At 42.2% G+C, this 25,877-nt stretch overlaps 1 protein-coding gene across 1 annotated transcript in view; it reads left to right on the plus strand.

The window, feature by feature from the left end:
- The window catches only part of GALNTL6 (polypeptide N-acetylgalactosaminyltransferase-like 6), a 356,296-nt gene that overhangs the window by 328,670 nt on the left and 1,749 nt on the right, over positions 1 to 25,877 (plus strand). Inside the window, exons 11-13 of the mRNA XM_009272361.1 lie at positions 2,690 to 2,911; positions 13,579 to 13,695; positions 20,962 to 21,111. Coding sequence (XP_009270636.1) covers positions 2,690 to 2,911; positions 13,579 to 13,695; positions 20,962 to 21,111 — 489 coding nt within the window. The remainder of the gene's footprint in view (positions 1 to 2,689; positions 2,912 to 13,578; positions 13,696 to 20,961; positions 21,112 to 25,877) is intronic.

The following is a 25,877-nucleotide window of genomic DNA, read 5'->3' on the forward strand; positions in this document are numbered from 1 at the left end:
TATTATTATTATTATCATTTTATTTCAATTATTAAACTGTTTTTATCTCAACCCACGAGTTTTTCTCACTTGTGCTCTTCCAATTCTCTCCCCCATCCCACCGGGTGGGGGGGAGTGAGCGAGCGGCTGCGTGGTGCTTAGTTGCCGACTGAGATTAAACCACGACAGATGGAGAGAATGGTCTTGGAAAAACTGGGAACAGAGTTTTAAATAGATTTCTCTAAAGTGTCTTACCTGATACTTGGGGAATAGTGGGAAGAACTGTACTTTTTTTTTTTTAATGCAATGTTTTCATGGGTTTATACACACACACACACACACACACACACCCCCCAAACCCAAACAGTGATAAAGGACTCATTGGAAAACAAAGGTTTTGACTGGTGAATGAGAATTTTGAGCTAGTGACCAGGTATAATATCAAGAGTTCTGTTGGACTCCTGTTTTATTGTTATAGTTATCTAAAGTAGAATGCAGTTCTTTTAACTTAGCCAAATAACTAAAGAGGAAACTCCAGCAGAGACTACTCTTAATGTTGCTGGAGTAAGTCTTTGCTGGAGTTACGTTGAATTTTTCTTTCCTAAGAGAATTCTTTTACTGTACTTTTACTGTATGGTTCTTTTTACGGTGTGGTTTTTAAATGTGAAAATAGCACTATCAGGTAAAGTGATTACAAGAAATAGTATGGTATTTTCTAGAATGGTCTTAAACTGCATTTGCATTATAGTAAATGAGTTGTACAGCATTTATGAGTGGAAAATATGCTAGAAAGATCACATCTATCTTCATGGTTTCGGCTTCTTAGTTTAATGTGCTTAATCATCTTTTGGCCTCATCTACAAAGTCTCATCACATAGTATTTTTACTTTTCAGGAGATTTCTATGTTACAGGGTTTCTGCCAGAAAGGTGGGATTGTCATTTAGATGTTGTCTAGAATTTGTTCTGGTTTTCTTTGTCCTACCCAGTTCCTGTATTCTTGAATTCTAATTCTTTGTAAAGTACTTTAGGTTTTCATGAAATTACAACAAAAGTCAACCTTATGTGGGGCACGGGCCATTTTTTAATAGGGATGTAAGTGTTGTGGTTTCTTATACTGCTTTAATTTTACTTGCTTTATCCCTGCAGGTTTTAACATATTTGCTTCACAGAGAGAAAGCACATAGAAACTTATCTTGCAGTGTCAGCTAAAAGTACTTTGTTTTTTCTGTATTTTGCTGTCTTTGTATTTAGATAAGCCTTATTAGTTCAGGGACATTTAGTTTGTGTGGATTAATAGAATTCAGGAAAGGAATTTTCAAATGAATCTTGAAAGCAAATCAGAGTACGAATCAGGCTTACTTAGATGCAGAGAATGTTCTGAGAAGAAACATTACCTTATGTTGATGATAATCAGATGTATATTGTCCTCCAGCTTATTACAGAGCGGATCTCAGCATTTTGCAGTTAGTGTTCTATAAAAAGAATATTACAAAACTTCATGATCTTGTTTTTATAAAGCAATAAGAACACCCTAGTGTCTCAATGTCATCCAGTGAGATGTTGCTTTGTTGGTGGGATAAGAGGTTATGGGCAGCTGTGGAAATGCAGAATAGACTAAGCTTGTACTCCACTACGACATCTGCATATAAATTTGTGTGGATTAAGTTGCAGGAGGAATTTTAAAAACAAACAAAAATACAGAAAAATTTACCCCTAGCCTATTTAGACTCCATGACGCTGAATAACAATAAAATACATCTCTTCAGTCTCATCTATTCCGGATTTTTCCTTACAAGTCTTTTTTTTAATTTTATAATTTGGGTCAGCTAATTTAGTTAATTATAATTTGAATAAATTCTTACACAACAAAATAGGCAATTCTGTTTCTTGTAAAATGCCAACAAAAATAAACTTTGTGGGACATAAGCCAGAACTAGGTTTCATGGAACAGAAATAGTCTTAGATATGTCTATACGATGAGTGCAGAAAGCCACAAGTTGCCATAGCTATCGCATGAGCTGCATTGTTTCAGGTCAGCTCCACTTCATGGTTATGTGCTATGCTTTTGCACAGACTTACTAGCATGCCAGCACAGCGAAGCTTCCAGTCCAAAGGTAGTGCAAAACCAGCTGTGAGATGCGGCAGAGCAAGCTCATGGCTGTTTGCCCCCATACATGCCCGTGTAAGACCTGACCCTAAAATTTAGGTAGGAATTGCTAGGTGACTAAGCAGTATGATGACAGCTGAAAATTCAGATGCTTTTCAAATGCAAAGTGAAATACATCAGAAGGAATAATTTGAACCATTCATGCACATTAGTAGGTTCTGGACTAACAGGGAAAAAACCATAGGTACCAATGTGAGCAGCTGAAGGAAAATTTCTGTTCAACATCCATCATTAATCAAAAACCCATGTGAAGATGCATAAAGAATATGAAGGAAATTAAGATATTCAACAGTCAGAAGACCGTGTCTTACAGAGTCAGCAGGAGAGCAGGGTGCTTAATACTCTACAGTGTTTGCTCAACACTGTAATGAAGACAGCATACGTTTACCAGTATTTTTCCATGTTTTAAGACTGAGAAATTAGACCCGCTAAGCTTAAAAGTTGTGTGGACTATTGAATTTTTTTTGTTTAATTCTCCCCATTAGAAATATCATTCACTCAAAGCATGAAGAAATTAATGATTGCTTTTTTCTGCCGCACAGAACCTGAAGCGTGTGGCAGAGACATGGATGGATGAGTTTGCAGAGTACATTTACCAGCGACGGCCTGAGTACAGACATCTCTCAACTGGTGATATCTCTGCCCAGAAGGAACTTCGCAAGCACCTTAAATGTAAAGATTTCAAGTGGTTCATGGCTGCAGTGGCCTGGGATGTCCCCAAATATTACCCTCCTGTGGAGCCTCCACCTGCTGCCTGGGGGGAGGTAAGGAATACACAAATTAGATCAAATTTAAAGGAGTCTAACATTTTACATTACAGGAAGTTAAAGTTATGAGATTAGATTTAGCTCCTATGATAAGTAGTGTTATCAAGGGAGCACACAGTGATTGGAACAATCCCTGGACTAGCCATTAAAACAAGAGACCATCATGTCTTAGAACTATCGCTGTCCCTTATAATTCTTTACAACTTTGTGTGTACAGGCCATAAGATGCATGCACAACGAGGACAAGAATGTGGAAAAAAGTATGTAGCACTCACTATTGCATGTCACAAGATGATTTTAGAAGCTGACAATCACCTTAGTAAAAAGGAGGTCTGAAGTCAAGACCTTCTTTTTTTTGCATATCCACTTATATACCTCCTCCTGTTCTTACAAGGACAATTGTATGTAGGTGGAGTTAGGTTTGCTGTTTTGCTCACACGTGCAAGTGTGACAAGCGAAGCCTGGATACTTTTCTTTTAAAAAGACTGGTTTTGCTTAGCTTGTGGTCTGCATTCTGTAGGTGCTGTCATGACCGAGTACCAGTAGCAGACAAATGCAATTTCTCATTTGAGGGGTGAGGGGAGGGAGAGACCACCAAAGAGAAGCCAATATCCGAGCATCACTCCAGAGCAGGGGGCGAGCAAACAGCCTGCTGGAACTCTCCACCCGTGATTAAAGATATTCTGCATTCAGACCTCTCTGAAGAGCGGAGCCATAGCACACCTTGCTTTGACAGTTTGTTTGGTGTAGAAGAAATGAAAACACGAAGAGTGCAAGGACAGGAAATTACTTCCGTAGCTGCGCTGAAAAATTGCAGTGGCCTTCTACCTCTAGGAACTAAAGCGGATTCACTCTGTGGAAAGGTGGCATGCAGAGGGCTTTTTCCTCTCAATTCATTAAGATTTATAAAGAAGGCTTTGCTCTTTCAGTGTATTGTGCTACTTTTTTAAAAACCATAGGAATATCTGTACTGTGAGTTCTGGCCTTCTCTGATTTTGCTGGAGATGTTGTTGGGGCTCTCAGACAACTACCTTTTATATTTGAAGCCAAAGGATGAAGTTGAAACCTTGACCAAAACATTTGGTAAGACCCCTCACACCCCTGCATATCCCCAGTGGTCAAGGCTGGACCATGCAGGGGATTTCTAAACATAGGTGCCTCTGCTATTCTTCAGAATTTCTTTTTTAAAAAAGCAAATTACCTCACTGCAAAACTTCAAAAATAACTTTCTGTGGTAGTAGCAGTCCTTAATTCTTCTTTGTAAGCTACCAGTTACAGATGTTCAAAGGAACTTCAATTTATATGTGTCTTACTGTTTGCTACTTCTTGGCAATAATTAATTCCTTTGTTGTTAATGTTTCTTGTATCTTTGATACTGCTGCCCACACTTTATGGGATTAATGTATACCAAGAGGCAATGAGTTTATCAGTAGAAGTCAGGCTGGATCGGGGTGCTGTGACTGCTGCTATGATTTTCCTTCATCATCTTCCACATGAATACATGTGCATCCTTGGAGGACTGTGATCATGGGATATGTAATTTCTCTGGCAAGCTGAACAATCCTTAACTCAGTCAGAGGGTCTAAGTGGAAGAGATTGTGATGCAGATATTAATTTTTGTCACAGCAATATTAATACACTCTTTGCATAAAAGCAAGACTTTTTAAAAGTAAATCAAAGATCATAGCAGGGGTATCAAATCTGTACCTTAAAAGCACTTAATGAGTTCTTAGGAAAGAAGTGAAGACCGAAGGCTTTCTGTTTCCTCTAAAACATACTTTCTCTAAAATAGCAAGAGAGATTTCAGCCCTACTACTCTATTTTTTCCTGAGACTGTCACATTCCTGTGAAGTTTTAATTAATTTGTTGGCATTTGCAAGGAACTTGAACACACTTGAAGGTCAATGGCTGTCATAATTAGAAGCTGAAAGAGGAAAACAGACTGTATGTTACTGCTTTGTAAGAATCAAGCAGCTCTAGAAACCTTGCTGATTATACAAACCAAAAGTCTGTGCCAAGACCGACTGTCATGTAGTATCTTCTCTGCTTCCACTTGGAAAGACTTTTCATCTGCTTGCTTATGCTAGTCTGAGAAAGAATAAACAATGAGGTACTCAGACAATTTTTGGCTCCAGTATTTTGATATCTAGCTAGTAAAAGCATGTGGTGTGAAAGCAGACATCTCATAAACAGCCTCTGCACAACTCCTCTTTTTTTGCAAACACATTTATTTAAAATCTGACTCTTACGTTTCTTGACAAAATCTGTTCATGATGGAAAAGAAGGAAATTTTTGCAAAACAAAAAACAATATTCTTTGCTACACTTGTCATGGCCTTATCTCTTCTGCTTGTTTGTGCCTTTTGTCCTTTGTAGCTGGCAGGGTGTACGTTTCCTTGATATTCTGTTCTGCCTTGTAGCATGTGAAATATGTGCAGTAAAGCAATGTAACAGCGAATCCAGACAGATTAACGTTAGTGAGACTGTCAGTTCTGTGTCTGGGTGAGATAACTGTCCTCTTTCCTCCCCCACTGTGCAAAAAAGGAAAGTTTTCAATTAGGTTTTGTTCTTATCCTTCTGAATATATTGGAAAGTACGCTACCAGTTGAAAAGCAGTAATACCCATTCCATTCTCTTTCTAAGACAGAATAATTTATTTGTAACGTGTATTTGAAATCCTGTTGAAGGAAGTTAAAACAATAGCTGCATTAGGTGAGATTCGGACACCAAATGTTTACTTAGGAAGTACTCATGAATCTACAAGCTGTGATCCAGCATGAATATATTGTGCGGATATCACAGCTTCCAACAATATCTTTGAAAACACATTTTACAGTAAATCAATCATATAATGTCAGCCATTGTCATTTGTTTTAGACTTCATGAGTCCTATAGTCAGGGTGATATGAAAAAAAAAATTGTTTTACTCGGTCAAAAGGGAAATATTTAAGCTTGGTTTTATTTGCTGTTACATGAACTTGTTATTCAGTGATTTAATACACAGCAAGTCTCTCAGTCACTGCAGCAGTGCTAAGCTGTAGGTCCTGAAAATACTCCTTTCTCAGTCCCAAACTCATGGATTTTACAGAATTGTTTTACAGCACTAACATGAAAATGTCACCCATGAAGTTAAGTCAAGTAGCACATTTGAAAAAGGATTAAAGCCTAAGAACTCACTAACTTCTCTTTTGATTACTTTCTTTTTTTAAAGTGTCATCCTCATACCCTTAATGAGTCAATCTCAGCCCACCAAGTGTCTCACAGCTGTTGTACAAAAAGTGATATAACCAGCTATTCCCCACCCCGCACAGACCAAGTGCTGCACAGCTGGGCTGTTCAAATTCTCTCATCGGGATCAGTGTCGCACTGAATAACAGTCTCCTGTTTCTTCAGTGAGGTCTTTGGCTGTGCTTGACTTCTTTCAACTTCAACTTTTCCTTTTTATGGCTAACACAAAGGATAAATACTTTTTAAATTACTATGTATCAGTTGACAGGAAAGGTGGCTCATTTTTCCATATTTGATCTGTAGACGTTGATGGCCCTAGGGTTACCTGAGAATGTAAGCAGTGCATTAAAACTGGCTTTAAGTGCTGCTCAAACAAAAAAAGCAACATAAATGAACATTGCTAATGTCTTCTGAGAGCTACAGCCGCTTTCTTATTTGAGGCATTAAATCAGATGTATGTAAAGTATTATATAAACTGATAGCACCAAGATGCCTCTCTCATTGCTCTGTTGGGGCACCCTAAGGATAGTCCCAGCACCATCTCCACATTCATCGTTCTAACAGATGACCATATTGAACATAAAGCTGTCTTTAGATTGCTATGCTTTCCCACTTTTTGCTTTTGGTGCAGAGTTTTGTGCTGTGATGAGCATGCAGGGTAGCTCCCAGGACCCCTGGGTGTACCTCTCCCTCTCTGACTTGCCCCCCTCTGCCTCCAGGAAGGCTGAAGTGACCCTGGGTGACAGCCTGGCTCCGGTGCAGGCAGGGCAAGGCTGCTGGAGCCAGGACATCACCCACTACCTCAACAGCAAATCTTGCAGGAACTCATATTTGCCTGTGAACAAAGTTGTAGAGTTTTAGAATTATCAAAGAAAATTGGACAATATAACCGCTGGACCCTGGGAAGCTTTAATTTCCCTCTGTAATTTCTTTTTCAGCCTAAAATGCATTCCCTTAAAAGGAAGGGGGAAATTCACTTTGCTTTAAAGTGTAGGGGTGTGGGGGAATGTTGTCTTGGTTTTTTCTTCATTTAATATGGAGCATGCAAGTGTGTCATTACACAGCTACCACCACAATGTTCAAAAATCTCAAAATTAATCCTAGTAGGCAGTATCAATGGCCTGCGACCCTTCATTTTCCTCAGAAGACTGTAATCTTGTGACAAGAAGATTATCATGGTAATCAACACATCTATAGCTTTCCAGTTTCCATTCCATGCTTGTGTACTAATGGCAGATACGATGTTTTTGAGAGTGCAGTGCTTAATCTGCCTCTCCCATGGAGAGCTTATTAAATCATATAACTGCTGGCTTTCTGCAAAACTCCAACATTAATTTAGCCAGAGGTCAAGTTATCTGGGAGACCATATATTCTGCAATATGTAAACACTGTTTGGGAACCCCTGATTTTTTTTTTTTCCTTTTTTTTTTCCTTTCTTGATAGGTGTCCAAAAATCTCTTCTTTTTTTTTTTCTTGAACACCTGTCTATCAAATCAGCAGCTTCAAATGTCAAGAGGTAACAGTGTCTTCTTCAAACCTAAGATCTAGGCTTTCAGGCCTTCTGTCCTCCTGTGTTCCAGCTCCTATTTTACATCACGTTCCTCTTTCCCCATCGCCGTGTCAGCAAGCAAAGCTACTTCTTTCTCAAGGCCTGGCCTACTCTGGAGAAAAGTGTTTTTAACACGGGCTGGCTAACTTAAGAGAAAGCAAGCTTTAACGTAAGTTAACTGCTTTTCATAATACCCAAGGATTACTGTATTTAGGCTTACCCAGTGATTTCTCCTTATAGCTTGCTGCCTCATTTAAAGCACAGAAGTTAGCTGCCACACCAGCACAAGTCCCACTCAGCTGACACGTCTTTGTTCCCAAGCGTTGGTGCAGCACTGAGAAGCCTGTACGTCCTTGCTTGGACACCTCCAGTGTAGAAGAGGGAGAAAACAGACCCCTTAGAGTTTGTATTCTCTGTGCTTTTATGCCTCATCTGCTCTCTGTAAGGACTACAGGGCCCAGTCAAAGGTAACTTCCTTCTGTCGATGATAACTTCCTTCTCCAAGTGGTAGAGGAGCCAACGAGGAGAGGTGCTATGCTGGACCTTGTTCTCACCAACAAGGAGGGGCTGGTGGGGAATGTGAAGCTCAAGGGCAGCCTGGGCTGCAGTGACCACGAAATGGTGGAGTTCAGGATCCTTAGGGCACCGAGGAGGGCGCACAGCAAGCTCACTACCCTGGCCTTCAGGAGAGCGGACTTTGGCCTCTTCAGGGATCTGCTTGGTAGAGTGCTGTGGGACAAAAGCCTGGAGGGAAGAGGGGCCCAAGAAAGCTGGGTAATATTCAAGGATCACCTCCTCCAAGCTCAGGAGCGATGCATCCCAACAAAGAGGAAGCCAGGCAAAAACGCCAGGAGGCCTGCATGGATGAACAAGGAGCTCCCGGACAAACTCAAACACAAAAAGGAAGCCTACAGAGGGTGGAAGCAAGGACAGGTAGCCTGGGAGGAATACAGAGAAATTGTGCGAGCAGCCAGGAATCAGGTTAGGAAAGCTAAAGCCCTGATAGAATTAAATCTGGCCAGGGACGTCAAGGGCAACAAGAAAAGATTCTATAAGTATGTCAGGGATAAAAGGAAGATGAGGGAAAATGTGGGCCCTCTACAGAACGAAACAGGAGACCTGGTTACCTGGGACACGGAGAAGGTGGAGGTACTCAATGACTTTTTTGTCTCGGTCTTCACTGGCAAGTGCTCGAGCCTCACCGCCCCAGCCACAGAAGCCAAAGGCGGGGACTGGGAGAATGAAGAGCCGCCCACTGTGGGAGAAGATCAGGTTTGAGACCATCTAAGGCACCTGAAGGTGCACCAGTCCATGGGACCAGATGAGATCCATCCGTGGGTCCTGAAGGAACTGGCGGATGAAGTTGCTAAGCCACTATCCATCCTATTTGAGAAGTCGTGGCAGTCCGGTGAAGTTCCCACTGACTGGAAAAGGGGAAACATGACCCCCATTTTTAAAAAGGGAAAAAAGGAAGACACGGGGAACTACAGGCCAGTCAGTTTCACCTCTGTGCCTGGGAAGATCATGGAACAGATCCTCCTGGAAGCTATGCTAAGGCACATGGAGGACAGGGAGGTGATTCGAGACAGCCAGCATGGCTTCACCAAGGGCAAGTCCTGCCTGACCGACCTAGTGGCCTTCTATGATGGAGTGATTACATCAGTGGACATGGGAAGGGCTACAGATGTCGTCTGTCTGGACCTCTGTAAGGCCTTTGACACGGTCCCCCACAACATCCTTCTCTCTAAACTGGAGAGGTATGGATTTGATGGGTGGACTGTCCGGTGGGTGAGGAATTGGTTGGATGGCCACATCCAGAGGGAAGTGGTCAATGGCTCAATGTCCAGATGGAGATTGGTGATGAGTGACGTCCCACAGGGGTCCGTATTGGGACTGGTACTGTTTAATATCTTCATCAATGACCTAGACAGTGGGATCGAGTGCACCCTCAGCAAGTTTGCAGACGACACCAAGCTGAGTGGTACGGTCAACACACCTGAGGGACGGGATGCCATCCAGAGGGACCTGGACAAGCTTGAGAAGTGGGCCCGTGTGAACCTCATGAGGTTTAACAAGGCCAAGTGCAAGGTCCTGCACCTGGGTCGGGGCAACCCCCAGTATCAATCCAGGCTGGGGGATGAAGGGATTGAGAGCAGCCCTGCCGAGAAGGACTTGGGGGTACTGGTGGATGAAAAGCTGGACATGAGCCAGCAATGTGCGCTCGGCAGCCCAGAAGGCCAATTGTATCCTGGGCTGCATCAAAAGAAGCGTGGCCAGCAGGTCGAGGGAGGGGATTCTGCCCCTCTACTCTGCTCTGGCGAGACCCCACCTGGAGTCCTGCGTCCAGCTCTGGAGCCCTCAGCATAAGAAAGACACAGACCTGTTGGAGCAGGTCCAGAGGAGGGCCACGAAAATGATCAGGGGGATGGAACACCTCTCCTGTGAAGAAAGGCTGAGAGAGTTGGGGTTGTTCAGCCTCGAGAAGAGAAGGCTTCGGGGAGACCTTACTGCAGCCTATCAGTACTTAAAGGGGGCTTATAAAAAAGATGGCGGCAGACTTTTTAGCAGGGCCTGTTGTGACAGGACAAGGGGGAATGGCTTTAAACTAAAGGGGGGTAGATTTAGACTAGATCTAAGGAAGAAATTTTTTACGCTGAGGGTGGTGAAGCACTGGCACAGGTTGCCCAGAGAGGTGGTGGATGCCCCATCCCTGGAAACATTCAAGGTGAGGTTGGACGGGGCTCTGAGCAACCTGATCTAGTTGAAGATGTCCCTGCCCAGGGCAGGGGGGTTGGACTAGATGACCTTTAGAGGTCCCTTCCAACCCAAACGATTCTATGATGCTGTGATTCTATGATTCATAGTCTTAGTATCTGTGTCCCAACACGTGTTAGGATGGCATTTCAGGAATTAAATATGCATAATGACTTACATATAGTGTCCCATGCTTTTTTTTGAATTTCTCTGATTGTAAACCAGCCTTTAAGATCACTGCTAACCATCCTGGTTAGTCCATACAGACTCCTCGAAAGCATGCTTTTCGCATACACTTATCTGTGTGTACAAATGTCATTATATAAAGTTGAGCAAATAAGCATTGTATGTAGCAACTCAATGCCCTACCTGCATGGGTGATAAAATCTGTCTCCTGTTCATCCCCAGTCTCTACAATTGCACAAATAGAAATGTTGAAAATGTGAGCGTATTAGGAGTCCTATCTACTTCTTTGTTAGTTGTAACTCATAACCTTAAAAATTCAAAATCCATTGTGTGAGTGCCTGGAGACAAGGCAGTTCAAATGCATATTGATGCATAAATGAGAAAAAAGACTCTCCTTGCTGTGCTTCTGTTTTCCTTCCTTCTTCCATGAAAGCATCTTAGGGGATTTGCAGGCCATGTGGTGCTGGTGCTCGGCAGAACATTCCCCATGGCTCTGGCAGCAGCACGATGGCTCAGTTCAATTTCTAGCAACTGCCAAGGCCACACAGAAACACCAGAAAACAAAAGCACAGACTTGACTGAAATGCCTGTATTACAAAAAAATGAAAAGCAAACCACGACCTCTCCGCAGTTGAAAGGAAGGATAAAACAAAAAGAAAGGATGAGCTAACATGTAAGCTGCAACAAACCAGAGGAAAAACTACCTCAAGGAAACCTTTCAGGAGCAGAGGGAAGAGGAGAGGAAATGAACAGGGGAGACACTTCCCAGCAGTGAAGGAACAAAATGTAGCTTCAGCTCAAACCTTTCCCAGAAATGCATAGAACAAATTTACCGCATAGTCCAAATGACTGAGAACAGGGAGCGATGCCATCGAGACAAAATTATGCAAGCCCTTCAATCCAATAAGCATTCATTGGATGTGGAGTGTATTCACTGTCATTTTACAATTCTGAATCACATAAATACACCCCAATTATTAATGGCGATTGTTAGCAGCTCCATTTTAATTAGCTCGCATGCACTAAGAGCAGAACTGATGTATCATTTAATTTTTTATTAGGCCAGTAATCTTTATTTATACAGTGTAAATTTAACTGCCCTGAGAATTGATTGAACACTCTCGAAAAAATTATACTTGGAGTAGGTATTTCACATGAAACTTTAAAAATACACAATTAAAATCTATTCCCCTCATTATTCTTTCCTGTGTCTTTTGCTGGGTGATATGAAAATGAAGGCGGGGTTGTTGAGAACTAATTACCTTTCATCCTTTTTTTCAGTTAACGTGACCCTTTGTACTGTGGGGCTCAGTGCTGGGTTTCTGCATCTGGTTGTGCGTATGAAATGCTAGTGTTTTACCTCATCTATAGCAATTTTTATTGTATCGAAATAAGAAAAATAGCCTAGAACTGGGCTTGTCCAAGTTTTAGAAGAATAATTCTCTGAGTGCTGGTGAAGGTTCAAAGGTTCTTGGAGCCAACCGCTCAAACTGATGCTCCCATCATTTGCCCAAGCTGCTCTTTTCTTGGCTAAGCAAATGCAGCTCCTAAAACCTTTCCTCAAGGTGACGTTTTTTACATTTTCTCCAGTTCCTGTTGCTTTCCCATCTGTCTAAATCTTTCTTAGAACATGGTGAATAGACTCGATTCCAGTCCTCCAGAACGAGAAAAAGAGCAGAGTAGCTCTCCCCTGTGCCTTACAAGCATGAGAATTGCCCCTCCTTGCAGTGTTTTGTGCTGTGCTGGGAAGTTTTCCATCCCTTGTTTTTGTGTGTGAGGTATGCAGTATTTGAGAGTGACAATGTTTACATTTGTCTAATGTAATACAGCAACAACAGTGACTTCTAAAATATTTCCCATGGAAAAATACAAATGTCAACTCGACTGTATCTCCATTCAGCATCTAACTTTTCTTTTCTTTAAATAAGGATCAAAGTAGTGGCCAGAATGTCAAAATGTGCACCTGCTTTCTATATATTACACAGAGAATTTGTGCACATCTCCATGCATGTGCACAGACTTTGGTTATGCAGTTTCTGTGTATGTCATTGACAGGGGAAGTTTTTTAAGAAATGCTCCTCATTCTGGACGTGTCTAAAGGATTTTTAAATAGCCCAACTAAGGTACTCAAGGAGGAATGTGCATGTATTTGCAAAATAAATTTGGGGTTTTCCTCTTTTTGGTGGCAGTGGGCAACCCACTCCTTTTCAACCCAGTCTTCCAGATAAATACACATGGCAGCAGTGGTACATAACTGGTATGACTGATAGTCATAGATTAATTATTACTCAGTTGCTTCAGTCTCAAAAATGAGATTTTCCTTTTAAGAATAAGTTACAGTGTGGAGTGTTTACAGAAGGCATGCAGGCAGCACAAGGAACCTCCATGGGTAAGCACAGTTTCAGTACAAATTTGTTAAGTACTTTTCAGTTTTATGCACTTTGAGCCCTAGTGTGTGACCTTCTCTACAACAGTGTCATTGTGTCAAAGTAAGAACAAACATTGGAATAGAGCGTGCCTGAGTTTTCAAGAAATATTGCTCCAAAGCCCGTGAGAGACTCATACGGAAATAATTTCCTCTTAATACAGTTGATCTCTCTTGCTCTGGTAGGAGGGAAGAAGCAGTCAGACCAAGTTTTGAACTTCTCAGACTTTTTTCCCTGTTAGTTTCTTTGCATGAAAATCTTTCATACAGACCTACCTTTCATTGATTAAGCAGAATATTTCAAACTTTGCTGCTTCTAAAGCTGTTCACAAAAAGAATAGTTCATTCCAGGATGTGGCTCTCTACCCTGTAAAAAGTAAGTTCCACCAGTTTTATATAACTAATGGTCAGTCTCAAGCCCTTCAGTTTCTAACTAAGAGAGCTAAACTGCTCACCCCCGTAATGTTGGAAGCGCTATTCCGCGGCCTGGTTTAACGTGAAATGTTGCTGCTTGGTTTTGCAGATTCGAAACGTGGCAGCCAACCTCTGTGTGGACAGTAAACACGGAGCCACAGGGACTGAGCTGAGGCTAGACACCTGTGTGAAGGACGGCTCAGAACGGACGTGGTCACACGAACAGGTATTTTATCGGTGGAAAGAGAAATGCAGTGTAAAATTGTTGCTTCTCTTTTCCAGTTTCCAAACATTTCTCTGAGGGCTGCTCCTTTTCCTAAGGCAAAGCAGGGTGTAGAAATAATTTGTGAATGATTGCTGACCTTAATGGCTTTTACAAAGTGCTCTTTAACATAACCTCAGAAATTCCAACGACCACCTGGGCTGTATAGTCTTCTTAATTTCCCAAAGGAATTGCAATGCCCAAAGAGCTTTTGGGTGCCCCTTTCTCCCCCGCTGTGTCATGAAAACATGTTGATTTTGGTTCAGTTACCGGAAAATATTTTAAATATAGTACCTGGGCTTGTAAAGCTCCAGTGGTTGTCTGCTTTCATCTCAATAAGCTCAATAAACAGTTATATTTTAAATTAATACGAGATATAAGCGAGATAAATGGGTAAAAGCTAGAAAGGAAGAGTTTCACAAAGACAAGGGACGATAAAGACTCAAAAAAAGCTTTTATCTAGGCTGGTTAGGTAGAAAAACATTACCTTTCAGGAGTACGGAGGAAAAGAGCTCTGATTTGTACTCATTGTGGCTGTGAGTGCCTTAGGAAAGGGATCATGAGCCACAGGCTGTGGGTCTGGCCAGAGTGAGCAAAGAGAATCCAGATGAAAAGTACAACCTAACCATTTATTAACAATTTTAGTGAATGTGCCTTTCACAGGGCAAGGTCCCAGATTAGAAAAACTTCCCAATGCTGAGGAGAAAAATTGACCTGGTAGTCACACATGGCACTTTGTAAAAGCTTAAAAGCTCATGAGAGAGGAGTTCTGAGGTGTATTTGAAGTGCTGAGGTCAAGAAATCATTCTCTGAGGATACTGAGAAATGCAGGGGGAGAGGTGCAAGCGAATGAAACGGAGAAGCTGAAGGATGATCACAATTTAGGTAAGTGCCAACACGGGAAAAAGAAAGTTGCTGAAAGAAGGCTTCTTCACGTAGCTACCAAAGCTGTAGCACAGTGATAGGATGCCAAGACTAGATAAATATAATCCCGTTTTGTTTACGAAAGACATCCAGTACTTCAAGCAATTAATTGAAGGAAGTTGTATGGTCCAGACTAGATCATCACAGTGCTCTCTGGCTTTAAAATCTGCAAACCTGAAGAGCTCCAAACCCTCCTCAAGAAGGGAGGGAGTCCTGAGGCTGCCAGAGATATGAGAGAAAGGAGGGAAGAAAACTGGATGAAAAGGTGAGAGAAGAAAAAAATTTAGCAGGGAAAGCAGAGAAAAGGGAGACTTGAAATATCCTTTGAAAGAGTAAGTGCTTGTGAGGAAGGGGAAGGGACGCAAAGGGAGAAGGATGGGGAGGAATCTGTGTTTCAGTGCACTCCGGTGCATTGCGACGTTTGGGATCAGACTCGATGTAAAGGTCTCATTCTATAGTAATAATGAAAAGTGACTTCATTAAAATAAATAGGGTTAAGTTAGCACGAAAGAAGTTCAGCCGACCAGCTCCTCAGAGCGCAGAACCAGAACTAGGAAGCCTCAAGCGTATCCGCGCTTGACGTGCGCTCCAGGGACAGCATGAATTGTTTCTGCCGGGCGGGCGTGGAACAGCGCATACCTTCTCCCTGCAGGGACGCCGCTCCCACCGGAGCGGTACGGTTGCATCGGGAAGGGTCTGCCAAGACCCAAGCCAAGCCACTTCATCCAGTTGGCTGAACAGTTCGGTGATTTCTCAGGGCTGCCGAGGAGGGGCGGGGGCGATGCCCGTGGCCGGGCGTTCCCCCTCCTGCGGCTGCTGCAGGCCTGCAAGGCGGCAGCCGGGCAGCAGAGGGCAGCTCCGGACCAGCGGAACGCACGTCCCCCCGACGGCAGCCTAACGAACGAGCAGCGGTTGCACTGCTCGACCCTCCAAGCAGCCTCGTCTCTTTGGTCTCGACTCGTCTGTTGGGGTTTTTTGTGCGGGTTTTTTCCCCAGGAGGGAGCACCGCGTTCGAAGGTGGCTCTTCCCACTGACAGGAACACAGTTACCGATAGTTTATCCACTCGTCAATCAAAATCCTAGAAGTCATGCGAGAAGGGGTAAAGAATCTTTAGAGGATAATTAGGGCAATAAATAAATAAAGGCATAATGTATTTATAGATATAAATAACATATATAAAAATATAATGGAATTTGTTATAATGAAGAAATAAATATAAGTAAACTTTCTCCTAGAAAGGAACTTTATTTTCTAAAACTAGAAAATAGGCGTTTTGGAAGAAAGATGATTTTGTGTCTTACCTTACCAGATAAAGACCTGGCATAACATCTACTACTGTATTGCAGGACAACTTTTTATTTGCATAATTTTAGTAGTGGTAATATCCTGTTGGTTTCTGGATTTGTTTAGAAACAAAGAGAAACTAATTTTACTCAAGTATTCAGACTCCTGGTAGGAGACACGTTCATCTGGCTGCTAGATTTCAAGGGTGAGTTTATGCAAGCTACAGATGTTAAAGATACCAGTTGAGAAAGAAAGAATTACAGAAACTTATAAACTAAAAGATGAAGTGAACGAGGTAGTAGACCTGGCTAAAACTCAGAATTTCTATCTCATAGGAAATTACAGTATATGCAAAATATTTCATCCAGAGGAGAACTTTCAGTTTTCCTCTAGAAAAGAAATTCTGAAAATTCTTAATTTTAGAAGGTCAAAACATTTTGGTGATGCAGGGCTTGGGGGATTTTTTTCAGAAACAAGATAGCATCCTTTTCCCCCTTTTTCCTGAAGTTTCCCTCAGCTCACATGAGGGGAACCATGTGCACTGTGTTAGCACCTGGGCTTCCACTACTCCAGCCATAGCCAACACCTCCGTGCCCTGTAACCCCCCCCAGCAACCTGCAGGGCAAAATCTCAAGTTCCAACTTGGCAAGCAAAATCTCTCTCTCTGTGTTGGTGACAGTTGATAGAAGTTAAAAAATTCCTACAAAAGCATGTTTTAGATTGGTATATTTTGGCAGAAATTTCTTGACTAGCTCTCCGTACTCAATCCCAAAGGCTCCCAAACGGTCAGGAACATTACCTGTAGTGCATGTAAGACCACAGTCTAATGAAACATCTCCCGAGGAGGACAGATATGATCTTCCACTTGCACCACAGTAAGCTATGGAGATTAACTTTGTTCAGGAGTGTTTGGGAACAACTGCCAAACACCTGACCAACCCTCAGAGAGCTCCTCTTTATTGCTTGTATCTTGAGTTTGTTTTGATTTCTAGTAGTTTCTACTGCCAGTAGAAACTAGCAGTATTAATGAAAATATCAAGCATTTTATTATCATATTTCAAATAGCATGGATTGACACTGAGCTGGTCTTGTAACTTCTGGTATAAATTTACAGAGAGTTCAGTGGCAAAATATAGTAGCTTGATGTGATCAGTGCAGCATGTGTCAGTGCTGACTCTAGACAGAGATACGATCCTCTGTGCCACTTGATTCATGTCACATTACAAGGTCGGGAATTAAAAGCGGACAGTCTCAGCAGCCGTGCAGGGGGGTGCAGCCCTTTAGCAGCCCCCAGGAGAAGGAGGAGACCTTCCACACTAGGGCTGTACAAGCCCCAGTGGGCAAACAGCAGACAAAAGGTCTGTGGGGCACTTGCAGGCTTTCTGGTGAATGGGAGAAGGGTGGGAAGCGAGGATGAGTGTCACTGTGGTTTCTGGAAACTTCCCCAGAATTAAAAAACAGAGGGGAAGGAAAGGAGCAGGAGGATGGCATGTCGCGGCATTCTTCCACCTCTGTCTTCCCAGAGCTAACTTCTGGCTTCAGGGGAAAGTGGGGCTCCGCTGGGCTGATAACCAGTAGCAAAGGAAAATGACAGGCATCACTCTCTCCTCAAGTCCCCCAGCCTGGCCAGGGAGTAGGTGGACAGGCATCGTCTCTAACATGGCCCAACAAGTAGCCATACAGCCTGCCCAGCTCTTTCTTCTCTACTTGGAGGTATAGTTCAAGTCAGAGCCCGGTTCTGACACATGGCGTTTCCTCTTTGTGCCGGGCACATGTTGTCTGCTCAAATCTAACGCCGCAGTCAAAGCACAATGCCAGCTGACAGACCCCAGCCAGGCAGCGAGTAACTAAACAACGTTGTCAGACTGGAAAGCATTAATGGTATCAAAAGGGCCTTTGTCCTATAGATAGTCCCAAGCCAACGGCTGTATGAGGCAATCATTTTTCAGGCCCTGTGCCAATTATAAACGAAGCTGACAAGCTGTATTTTCCCCAGTTACTGCGTGACAGGGCTAGGCTGCATGAAAAGCTAAAGCATGAGGGCCGAGGGGTTGCTTGGTTGCAAATGCAGAGGATGGGGCCATGTTTTACAGGCTCTGTGGTATGAGAGAAGGTGGAGGATACTGAGCATCCACCGAGCCAGGACAGAGGGTTTCTTGGGTCCAGCAGGGAGCAGTGAACAGCAGCCCCGCAGACTGAAGGTGAAGAGCCAGCCTGCTGTTTGTTAATAATGCATCTGGAAATTTAGGTGCAGCCTTGTTTCAAATCAACAAGCAGGCAGGAATGAATGAAGGGTATGCTTAGGTTAAAGGAACAACAAAATCCGAAGTGACAGGTGGTGGCAAAGCGGAGCATTATGTACTCAAGACTTCAGCTAATAACATGTAGCATTGTCGCACGTTATGCAGAGGAAAGATAATTTTTATATCAGCCAGATTTAGCGTTAACTAGAGAGAATTTGCTGTATAATGGAGGATAGCACAGAATGATGAGACTGGAAGGATCATAGGCCTTCAAATTTTATCTGTAAGTACAAGATTTTAATATTAATTGGGTGTATAGAGAAGTATAACCTTTTTTCTGATCAATTTTTTTCTCTTCTCCCTCCTAGTCCTAAAACTGTGTTTCTGTCCCAACAAGGTTGATTTTATAATAGCGTCACTAGGGAGAAGACGTACTTGTTGATTTTAAAATGAAACTGTTTTACAAAACAGGAAGCTAAGAAAGAGGAAGGAGAATCTGTGCTAGTCTAAACATTGCGATCTAGTATTACACAGATCCTGGTTTTCAGTGGAAGGGAATAAAAAACCCCTATCTGTTACCATGTCTTGACTTTCAAACAGGACATGGCACTGGCGGTCTTCAGAAACCACACAGGAGTGGAAAGGGCAAAGGGATACCCTGGATCAGTATGATCTGATTTAAAAGCTGGCTTGAGCTCTTTCAGGTGTACCAATGCATTCAGTGGGGTAGTAGTCCTCAGGCCAAGGTCCAGAGAGCAGCAGGAACTGGCCCTTCAGCTCACCAGTCATGCACAGAATGAGAAATTTGGAGAGCCACCTACTGGGAAAGATGAGGAAGGTCCTGCAAGAGGATCTTTCTCTTGTAGTAGTGATGAGAGTGAGAATATCGCAGAACCACTGTTCCATGCCATTGCTGTAGGTATTTGTTATTCATCGCTTTGAGCTCTAGGTTTATTACTTAGCTGTAGAAAGGTAAAGGGTAAGAGAAAGGAAATGGCTTTTGTTGTTTTTTCCTTATAGGAAAATCATATCAGGCTTCTCTTTTTCTAAAGAAGCAGCAGTGTAGCTTTTTTCTGTACCAAATCTTACTTCTCAGTTTGCTTGTGAAATATGTTATCTTTGTAGGGAGTCCATGATGCTGCTTCCAAGAAACGTGAAGAAGAATGGAAAAAGACTTAACCTTTTAAAAAGCAGGAATTGGTTTGAAAATAAAGTTAAAGCTGTCCACTGCATTTTACTGCAGATAAATGAAAAACGCACTCTGGGGGAAAGAAGAAATAAGCAGGACACAGGGGCAGACTAAGAAAACGCTGTCTAGAAAACCTATAATACAGAAGTAAATTGGGAGTAACAGCAGCTAACTGAGAGAACAAGGGCTTACAGTGAGACACACACGAAAAAAGGCAAATATTCAGATATATGCTTGTATTTTGTGCCTGCAGGCCGAGGAAAACAGTAGCACCTCTCAAATGTGGCATTTGGAGGATGGTACAGCATTGAAGATGAGTATTTTTAAAAGCTGTATCTTTCATGAAGACCATGGAAAGAAGATAGCTATCATAACGAAAGGGTTAAAATCTGGGAAATGCAACAGAAGTATTCAGGATCAGACCCATACGACACCAAGCTTCAGTCTGGATTTGTAGATACTGGTTCTGTCAGGGAATGTACACACTGCAGGAAGCGGGGTGCTAGGACCGAAACGACCCTGAGATGAGGTAGCTGCGGTGCTGGAGGCAGTCTGAGCACAGTATGGGGAGCTGCTTCTCCGGGTGACGATCCTGAGTGCAGTTCCACAAGAACCATCACAGCTAAGCAGTTTCCACTAGCAAAGTTTGCTTGTTTAAAGAGAGCTTCACTTTCTCGATGTTATGTTTCCGCTTATACTATGGAAAATCGAAAGTCATGGAGAAAGCCGAAGAATAGCCCTGACACCAAAATAAAAAGGGGGAAAAAAAAAACCCTCACAGCTCTCAGCAGAGCTTCTAGGTAGCAATTTACAATCTGCGAGCTGTTTTCTGCAAGGGAAAGGAAAATGCACTCTGCATCTTTAAATTTGGTGCTGTCAGACCTGTCACCTTCATCTGATGATTGAAAGGCTGCAGTGTCACAGCATCATTTCAGACAGCTGGTGTCTGATTGAGAAGGATTCCTCTATTAACTGTGGGCCTCCACGATTCCTCTCAGGCAGCGAGAAAAAGGGCTTTAACAAGCTGCCTGTAGCTTACAGGTTTCACAGGAGAAAGATGAAGATCATTTAACGTGTGTTGTTTGTGGGGAAAAAAGACAGTCGAGAGAGGATATGCTAACAGTGTCCCATATAAACAGAAGGAAACTGTTCATTAAACATGGGAAAGATGCTATGATGGGAAGATCTCTCTAGGTAGCTTCATCAGACCCAAATGAGAGCTAGAGGAACATCACTAGCAGAGGCTTTCTGAGTCCTAGGTAGCTGTAGTCTTAGTGCATACGAGTGCTGCTTTAACTGGGGTAGCTAAAAGCTTTGATACAGCATATCCCCTCTTCTCTCTACAGTGCTGTGTCGCCAGATTGTTTTCTTCCCTGCCATAGGGATTGTGCCTTCCTGGGGTATATTCCACGTCGCCGCTGATGCACTTTAATTAAGGCAGTTCGCATCACTGAATCATACACAGGCAGGATCTCGTTTAACCAGCAGCTGGGATATGCAGACTAGGGAAACATGCATCAAGCTTTGCGTGTGGTTTTAAATGTTTTTCACTAGTAATATATCATTATATTGCCTGATTGTTTTTCTAGCTCTTCACCTTTGGTTGGAGAGAAGACATTCGCCCCGGGGAGCCACTTCACACCAGGAAGTTCTGCTTCGACGCCATTTCGCACAGTAGCCCTGTCACACTGTATGACTGTCACGGGATGAAGGGAAACCAGCACTGGAGCTATAGGAAGGTTGGAGTCACTCTGGGGCATCTCAGAGGTTCAGGCTGCCTTGAGCCTATATTCAGTTTAGCACAGGCTTGTGTTTTCCCACCAGAGAAATTTTGTTTTAAAATCCACCCAGTCTTATTCCAATTTTAGTTTTGTGGTAATCTCTCTAGAGTGTGTTCCTTTTGAGCATTCAGCTATTTATGTCAAATTTAAATGAAAATGGATCTGATCCAGCTCAGAGGGTGCCTGTGTTGGATCTGTTCCCTGAAAGGTGTTTTACCATTCTGGCGCTTCAAGATGCTTGTGTCATTTTAACAGAGGCACTGTTGGAAATATTTTCATCCAATGTGACAGCAGCAAGAAATGCTGCTCATGAGTTAAACATTATTATTTTACTACATTTTAAAGATCACAAGTGGCAGAAAAATCTCCCTCAAAAAAGACCCCAACCCAACATTAAAAGCACTGCTGTAAGCCCAAAGAAGGCAGGAGTTTATAAATTAAAGATAAGCAGCTTAGATACTACTTTGATCTGCTAAGTTTCAGCCCATTTTTATAAATCACTGGAAACAGGAGGTCAAGCTAGAAACTGTCAGAGCCTCATTTAGGGCAAAAAGTCCTGGCAATGCTACCGAGTTGTTGTTGTTAGGTTTTTTAAATGGTTAATCAGCAAGTTGCCTTGATTAAAGATTTCACTAATAAACTCTGTATTCCATGCAGGATAAGGACATACATGTCTCTGAAGCGCTGAGGATTCCTCTCACACATCCTTCACTTTTCTGTGACCACTGTGCCTTGCCCACCACCTTGCTTAAGCTGAGGCCAAAGTGCCAGGGATTGGACTTTGCCAGATAAACCTCAACAGTGCTTTCTAGTTTGAAATCATACATAGTAGAAAACTAATTCAGAACCATTAAAAATAGTTTTGCCCCAACCCTTTTTCTGAGTCCCTACTTATTATCCTGTGCCTTTTTACCCTATTTATGTTGCAACTGGTGATCCACCACAAGATTTTCCAGAAGTGTAATCCCTCTGAAACTGTAATAAAGTTAGAAGGTATGGGCCAGATATTTAGAGGACATAAATTGTCATGGCTGTATTGCTGCATATCTGGCTTTATAATGCCATAATAATACCTTCTTGCTTCAAAACCCTTCCAATTTATCTTTTTGCTTACCCAAGCTGCAAGAAAGAAGCTTTCATACCTTTAGCACTTCATTGGTGCCTAATGTAGCCGGTTCATAAGACAAAATGCAGGCCTGGAGCTGCCCTCTATAAGGCTCATCACCTTTGATGTGGACAGAATACAGCAGATAACTAAAAAAAAAAAGACATTTGAAAAAATACACAGTGTGATTTCTATTAAATCCTCTGCACAGCTTCATTTTTCATTTCCAGAAGGCTGACAGGGCTCATATAAAAATTCTGAATGCAAGGCAGGCATTTCCATCTCAGCAAGAAACACCACAAAATTTTGTTATGATGGAAGTACTGACACAGACTTAACTGTAATACCAACCTGACAGCATTAGTTTGCATAAACCTTCAAATTAAGAAACTGCATTGAAATAACAGAATTATGTATATATGGTTTTCTTTAGGCTTAGTTTTAGTTTGGCTACACAGTAAGTAGTTTTTTATTGTTTCACATAGTCTATTTCCTCAGATACAGGGCAGATTTAGATTAGAGATTTTTGGTGGTACAGCTATGCCTCCAAAATCCTAATGATATAATCCTTACCTAGTTTTGAAAGCATCTTTGCAATAGGATATATAGTGTTTTCCCCCCCAAAAAAAACTGTACAAGAAAAGGCTGTTATATCGGTTTAACTGCATCTGTACTAGAGCCCTTTACCTAGAGGATGGTACGCTACTAAAATTGCACCCTAAATAAATAGAGTAGTAGTCTGGTTAAGCAAGAAGTGCCTCCTTTTAAAAAACAGAGAGCAGGTCAGCAACTCTGTTCTGTTCTCTGCACCACTTACAGACACTGTAGCTTCCTAATGGTCACATATCCATCTTGCCAATAATTCTTACCATGTTTTAGGAAAAATGACCTTGTTTGTCAGTATCTTGTAAGATGCTTAATATGAAGCATTTCTTACCATGCTGTCATACTGTTCCTATAAAACTAGAAAATAAGAGGTTTTTGTTCTTTTAAGGATGAGTCTCTTCTCATGATCATTTGCATCCTCAAGCCACTGGTAAGAAGAAGTTAGGGCTGTGAAGTGATTACAAAGTGCTGCAAACAGTTTGAAGCCAGGCACTGTTTTAAGATTCCATATTCTTATAGCACAGAAACCCTAACAGCCTGTATTTGGATACTGGCAAACAAAAACAGCTTAAATATTTTAGTGGCAAGTAGAATACATTAATATTTTACTTTGGGTAAGGAGTGCTCTTCTGAAAAAATTTCCAGCTTATCCCCATTACCTGCACTTTGTTTCTCATTGCAGTGCAGTCTCAGAGTGTGCAAACTGGATACTTTTCAGATGAATGAAACCAAAATTACCACTAACAATGTGTCAGAAAACTATTCTTATTCCCATATTGCTAATCACATACACGGCTACATGTTAAACTACATCTGAGCAACTATTTGAAAGTCTAGTAAGTCTGTGATATTAAGTAATCAGGTTTTTTAGGACCAGTCCAAAATATTGGTCTGTAATAAAACAGCCAAGTATACCTTTAAGAAATCCCTGTAAGCAGCGATGGAGTAGAATGAATCCAAGTAACACCATAAGCACTACTGTGGGTTGGAAATAGAAGAAAGTGAGCTTAATACTGGGAAAAAAATTACTGATACCATAATGGGGCTCCCCTCAATGATGGGAGCAATGGGAGAAATTAGATAGATAAATGTAAATAACCTGAAATTATTAGAGAGTTGGAAGAATAGTGGCTTCCCAAGCTAAAGCCATTTCCTTGACTCTGTTTGAGATTCCTAAGCATGCCAGAGCCAAAGATCAACAGCGCCTACAAATTTCCATTCCTCCCAGTGAAGGGATATGCCTCTGGTTTTCAATGTAGCATCATTCTGGGTTGACAGGTAATACATTGGTTCTGATAAAGCGTGATTCGATTTATGTGCTCTAGTCCCATTAGTGCTATTTGTAGAGCACAAGTATCCAAGAGGGGTCTGATTTAGTAGGTCTCTAAAAAGAAACAATTGTGCAAAATCAATTTCATTGTACTATGATTCTACCCTAAGCCTAGTGATTATGATAGATGCTAGACTGACGACATCAAAAACTGTGCCCAGAACAGCATGGTTTGCTCATACTCTCCTGACAGCTTCAGGGACAAACTGTAAGAGTAAGTTCACTCTTCACACAGTAGGTACATAGATTATTTCCTCAGACAACCGAAGACATGTCATTGTGGTAGTGGCTTTTATCATATGGACATCTGTCCTGCTGAAACAGCGCTGGGGCTACCAACTAATTTCAGATAAACTACTGCAGCCACCAGCTGATAATGACTTCCAGTTGCTATTGACCTTGGCCATAGTTATAGCAGTGACCTAGAAGAAATGAAAGGCTCTGTGTCTCATTACCAACCCCCTGAACTGTCGAGGCCCATTATCTTATGAAGAAGTTTCTCCTTCTGCAAATAATCTTCAGACTTGCCTTCATGCAGAAGAAAAAAAAAAAATTGCTCTGCTGTTTTCAGATGTTAGAAAAGTCTCCACAAGAGCTCTTGTGGCTTTTTAATATTGGTGTAAAGAGGAATTTATATATTTCTCTTGGAAAGTTCGTCTCAGCGATGCACGCAACTGTTACCCCTTAAAGTCCTGAGCCTGTTTCCATTGAAATCCATACGAGCAGCAGGCTTTGACCTTAGGTCAGCATAAGCTTGAGATGATAAATTAATAGGCCTTTATATGTGGCTAAGTCAGCCAGAAGTTTTTCCAGAGTGGTAACTGTGTCCCTGTTCTTAAAAGACGCTTTTCTTTCCTAATAACCAGACTTTCTAAAAGAAAGCACCAACAATGCTTCACTCAAAAACTGCATCTCCTGGATATTTCTGTGAGAAGAAAGACCGCCAGCTCTCTTCGGAAAGGCTGGAGTGTTTTTCATAGCACGCTTTTTGTACTGAAGCAGTTTCCTTTCTTCTTGTACCAGCTATCCTATTAAAGCTTCTAGTATTCCAGCTTTGGCTTCCTAACAGCTTGGCTGATCCTCATGCCCAGCTATGACACAAGGAAAACCAGATGCCACCTTCCTCCGTGGCCCCACAGTAGGTGGGGTGACCGTGGGACAGTCACTGTGTCCTGGTTTCGGGCAGTGCCGCTCCATCAATCTCTCACAGAAGGACAGGAGGAGCTGGCAAGGTGCAAACAGGTGCCTGCATCGCCCCGTAGGGTGCTTGGAAGTTCTTGCAGGCCCAACTCCTAGTAAGGACACGACAGCCCTTTGTACATGGTACAGTTAGCCCCTTCTTGAAGGATGAAGCATCCTGCCTGCTCACCTCGTAGAGCAAAACAGAGCATGACAGAAAGGCCTCTACCCATTTGGTTTAGTCCTGTTGGCTTTGATGGCATCCCTCTGAATTACAATCTTGGGCATGCGTGTGTTTACCCACTGTTTTGGGGAGAGGGCAGATGCTGGAGGTGAAAACCAGTGTTTGTGAAAGGCAGATGTGACAACATCTGCCAGAGCATGAGATGCTTTTGACTTTGCTCTTTGTTGCATCTGTTAATATAAAAAAAGGGCATTGTACTTTACCAGTGTTTCACAAACCCCAAAGTCGACCAATTTCATCTTTCCTAAATTAAAAAAAAA

This window comes from Aptenodytes forsteri, unplaced genomic scaffold (genome assembly GCF_000699145.1).
Source record: "Aptenodytes forsteri isolate BGI_AS27 unplaced genomic scaffold, ASM69914v1 Scaffold13, whole genome shotgun sequence".
Lineage (NCBI taxonomy): Eukaryota > Metazoa > Chordata > Aves > Sphenisciformes > Spheniscidae > Aptenodytes > Aptenodytes forsteri.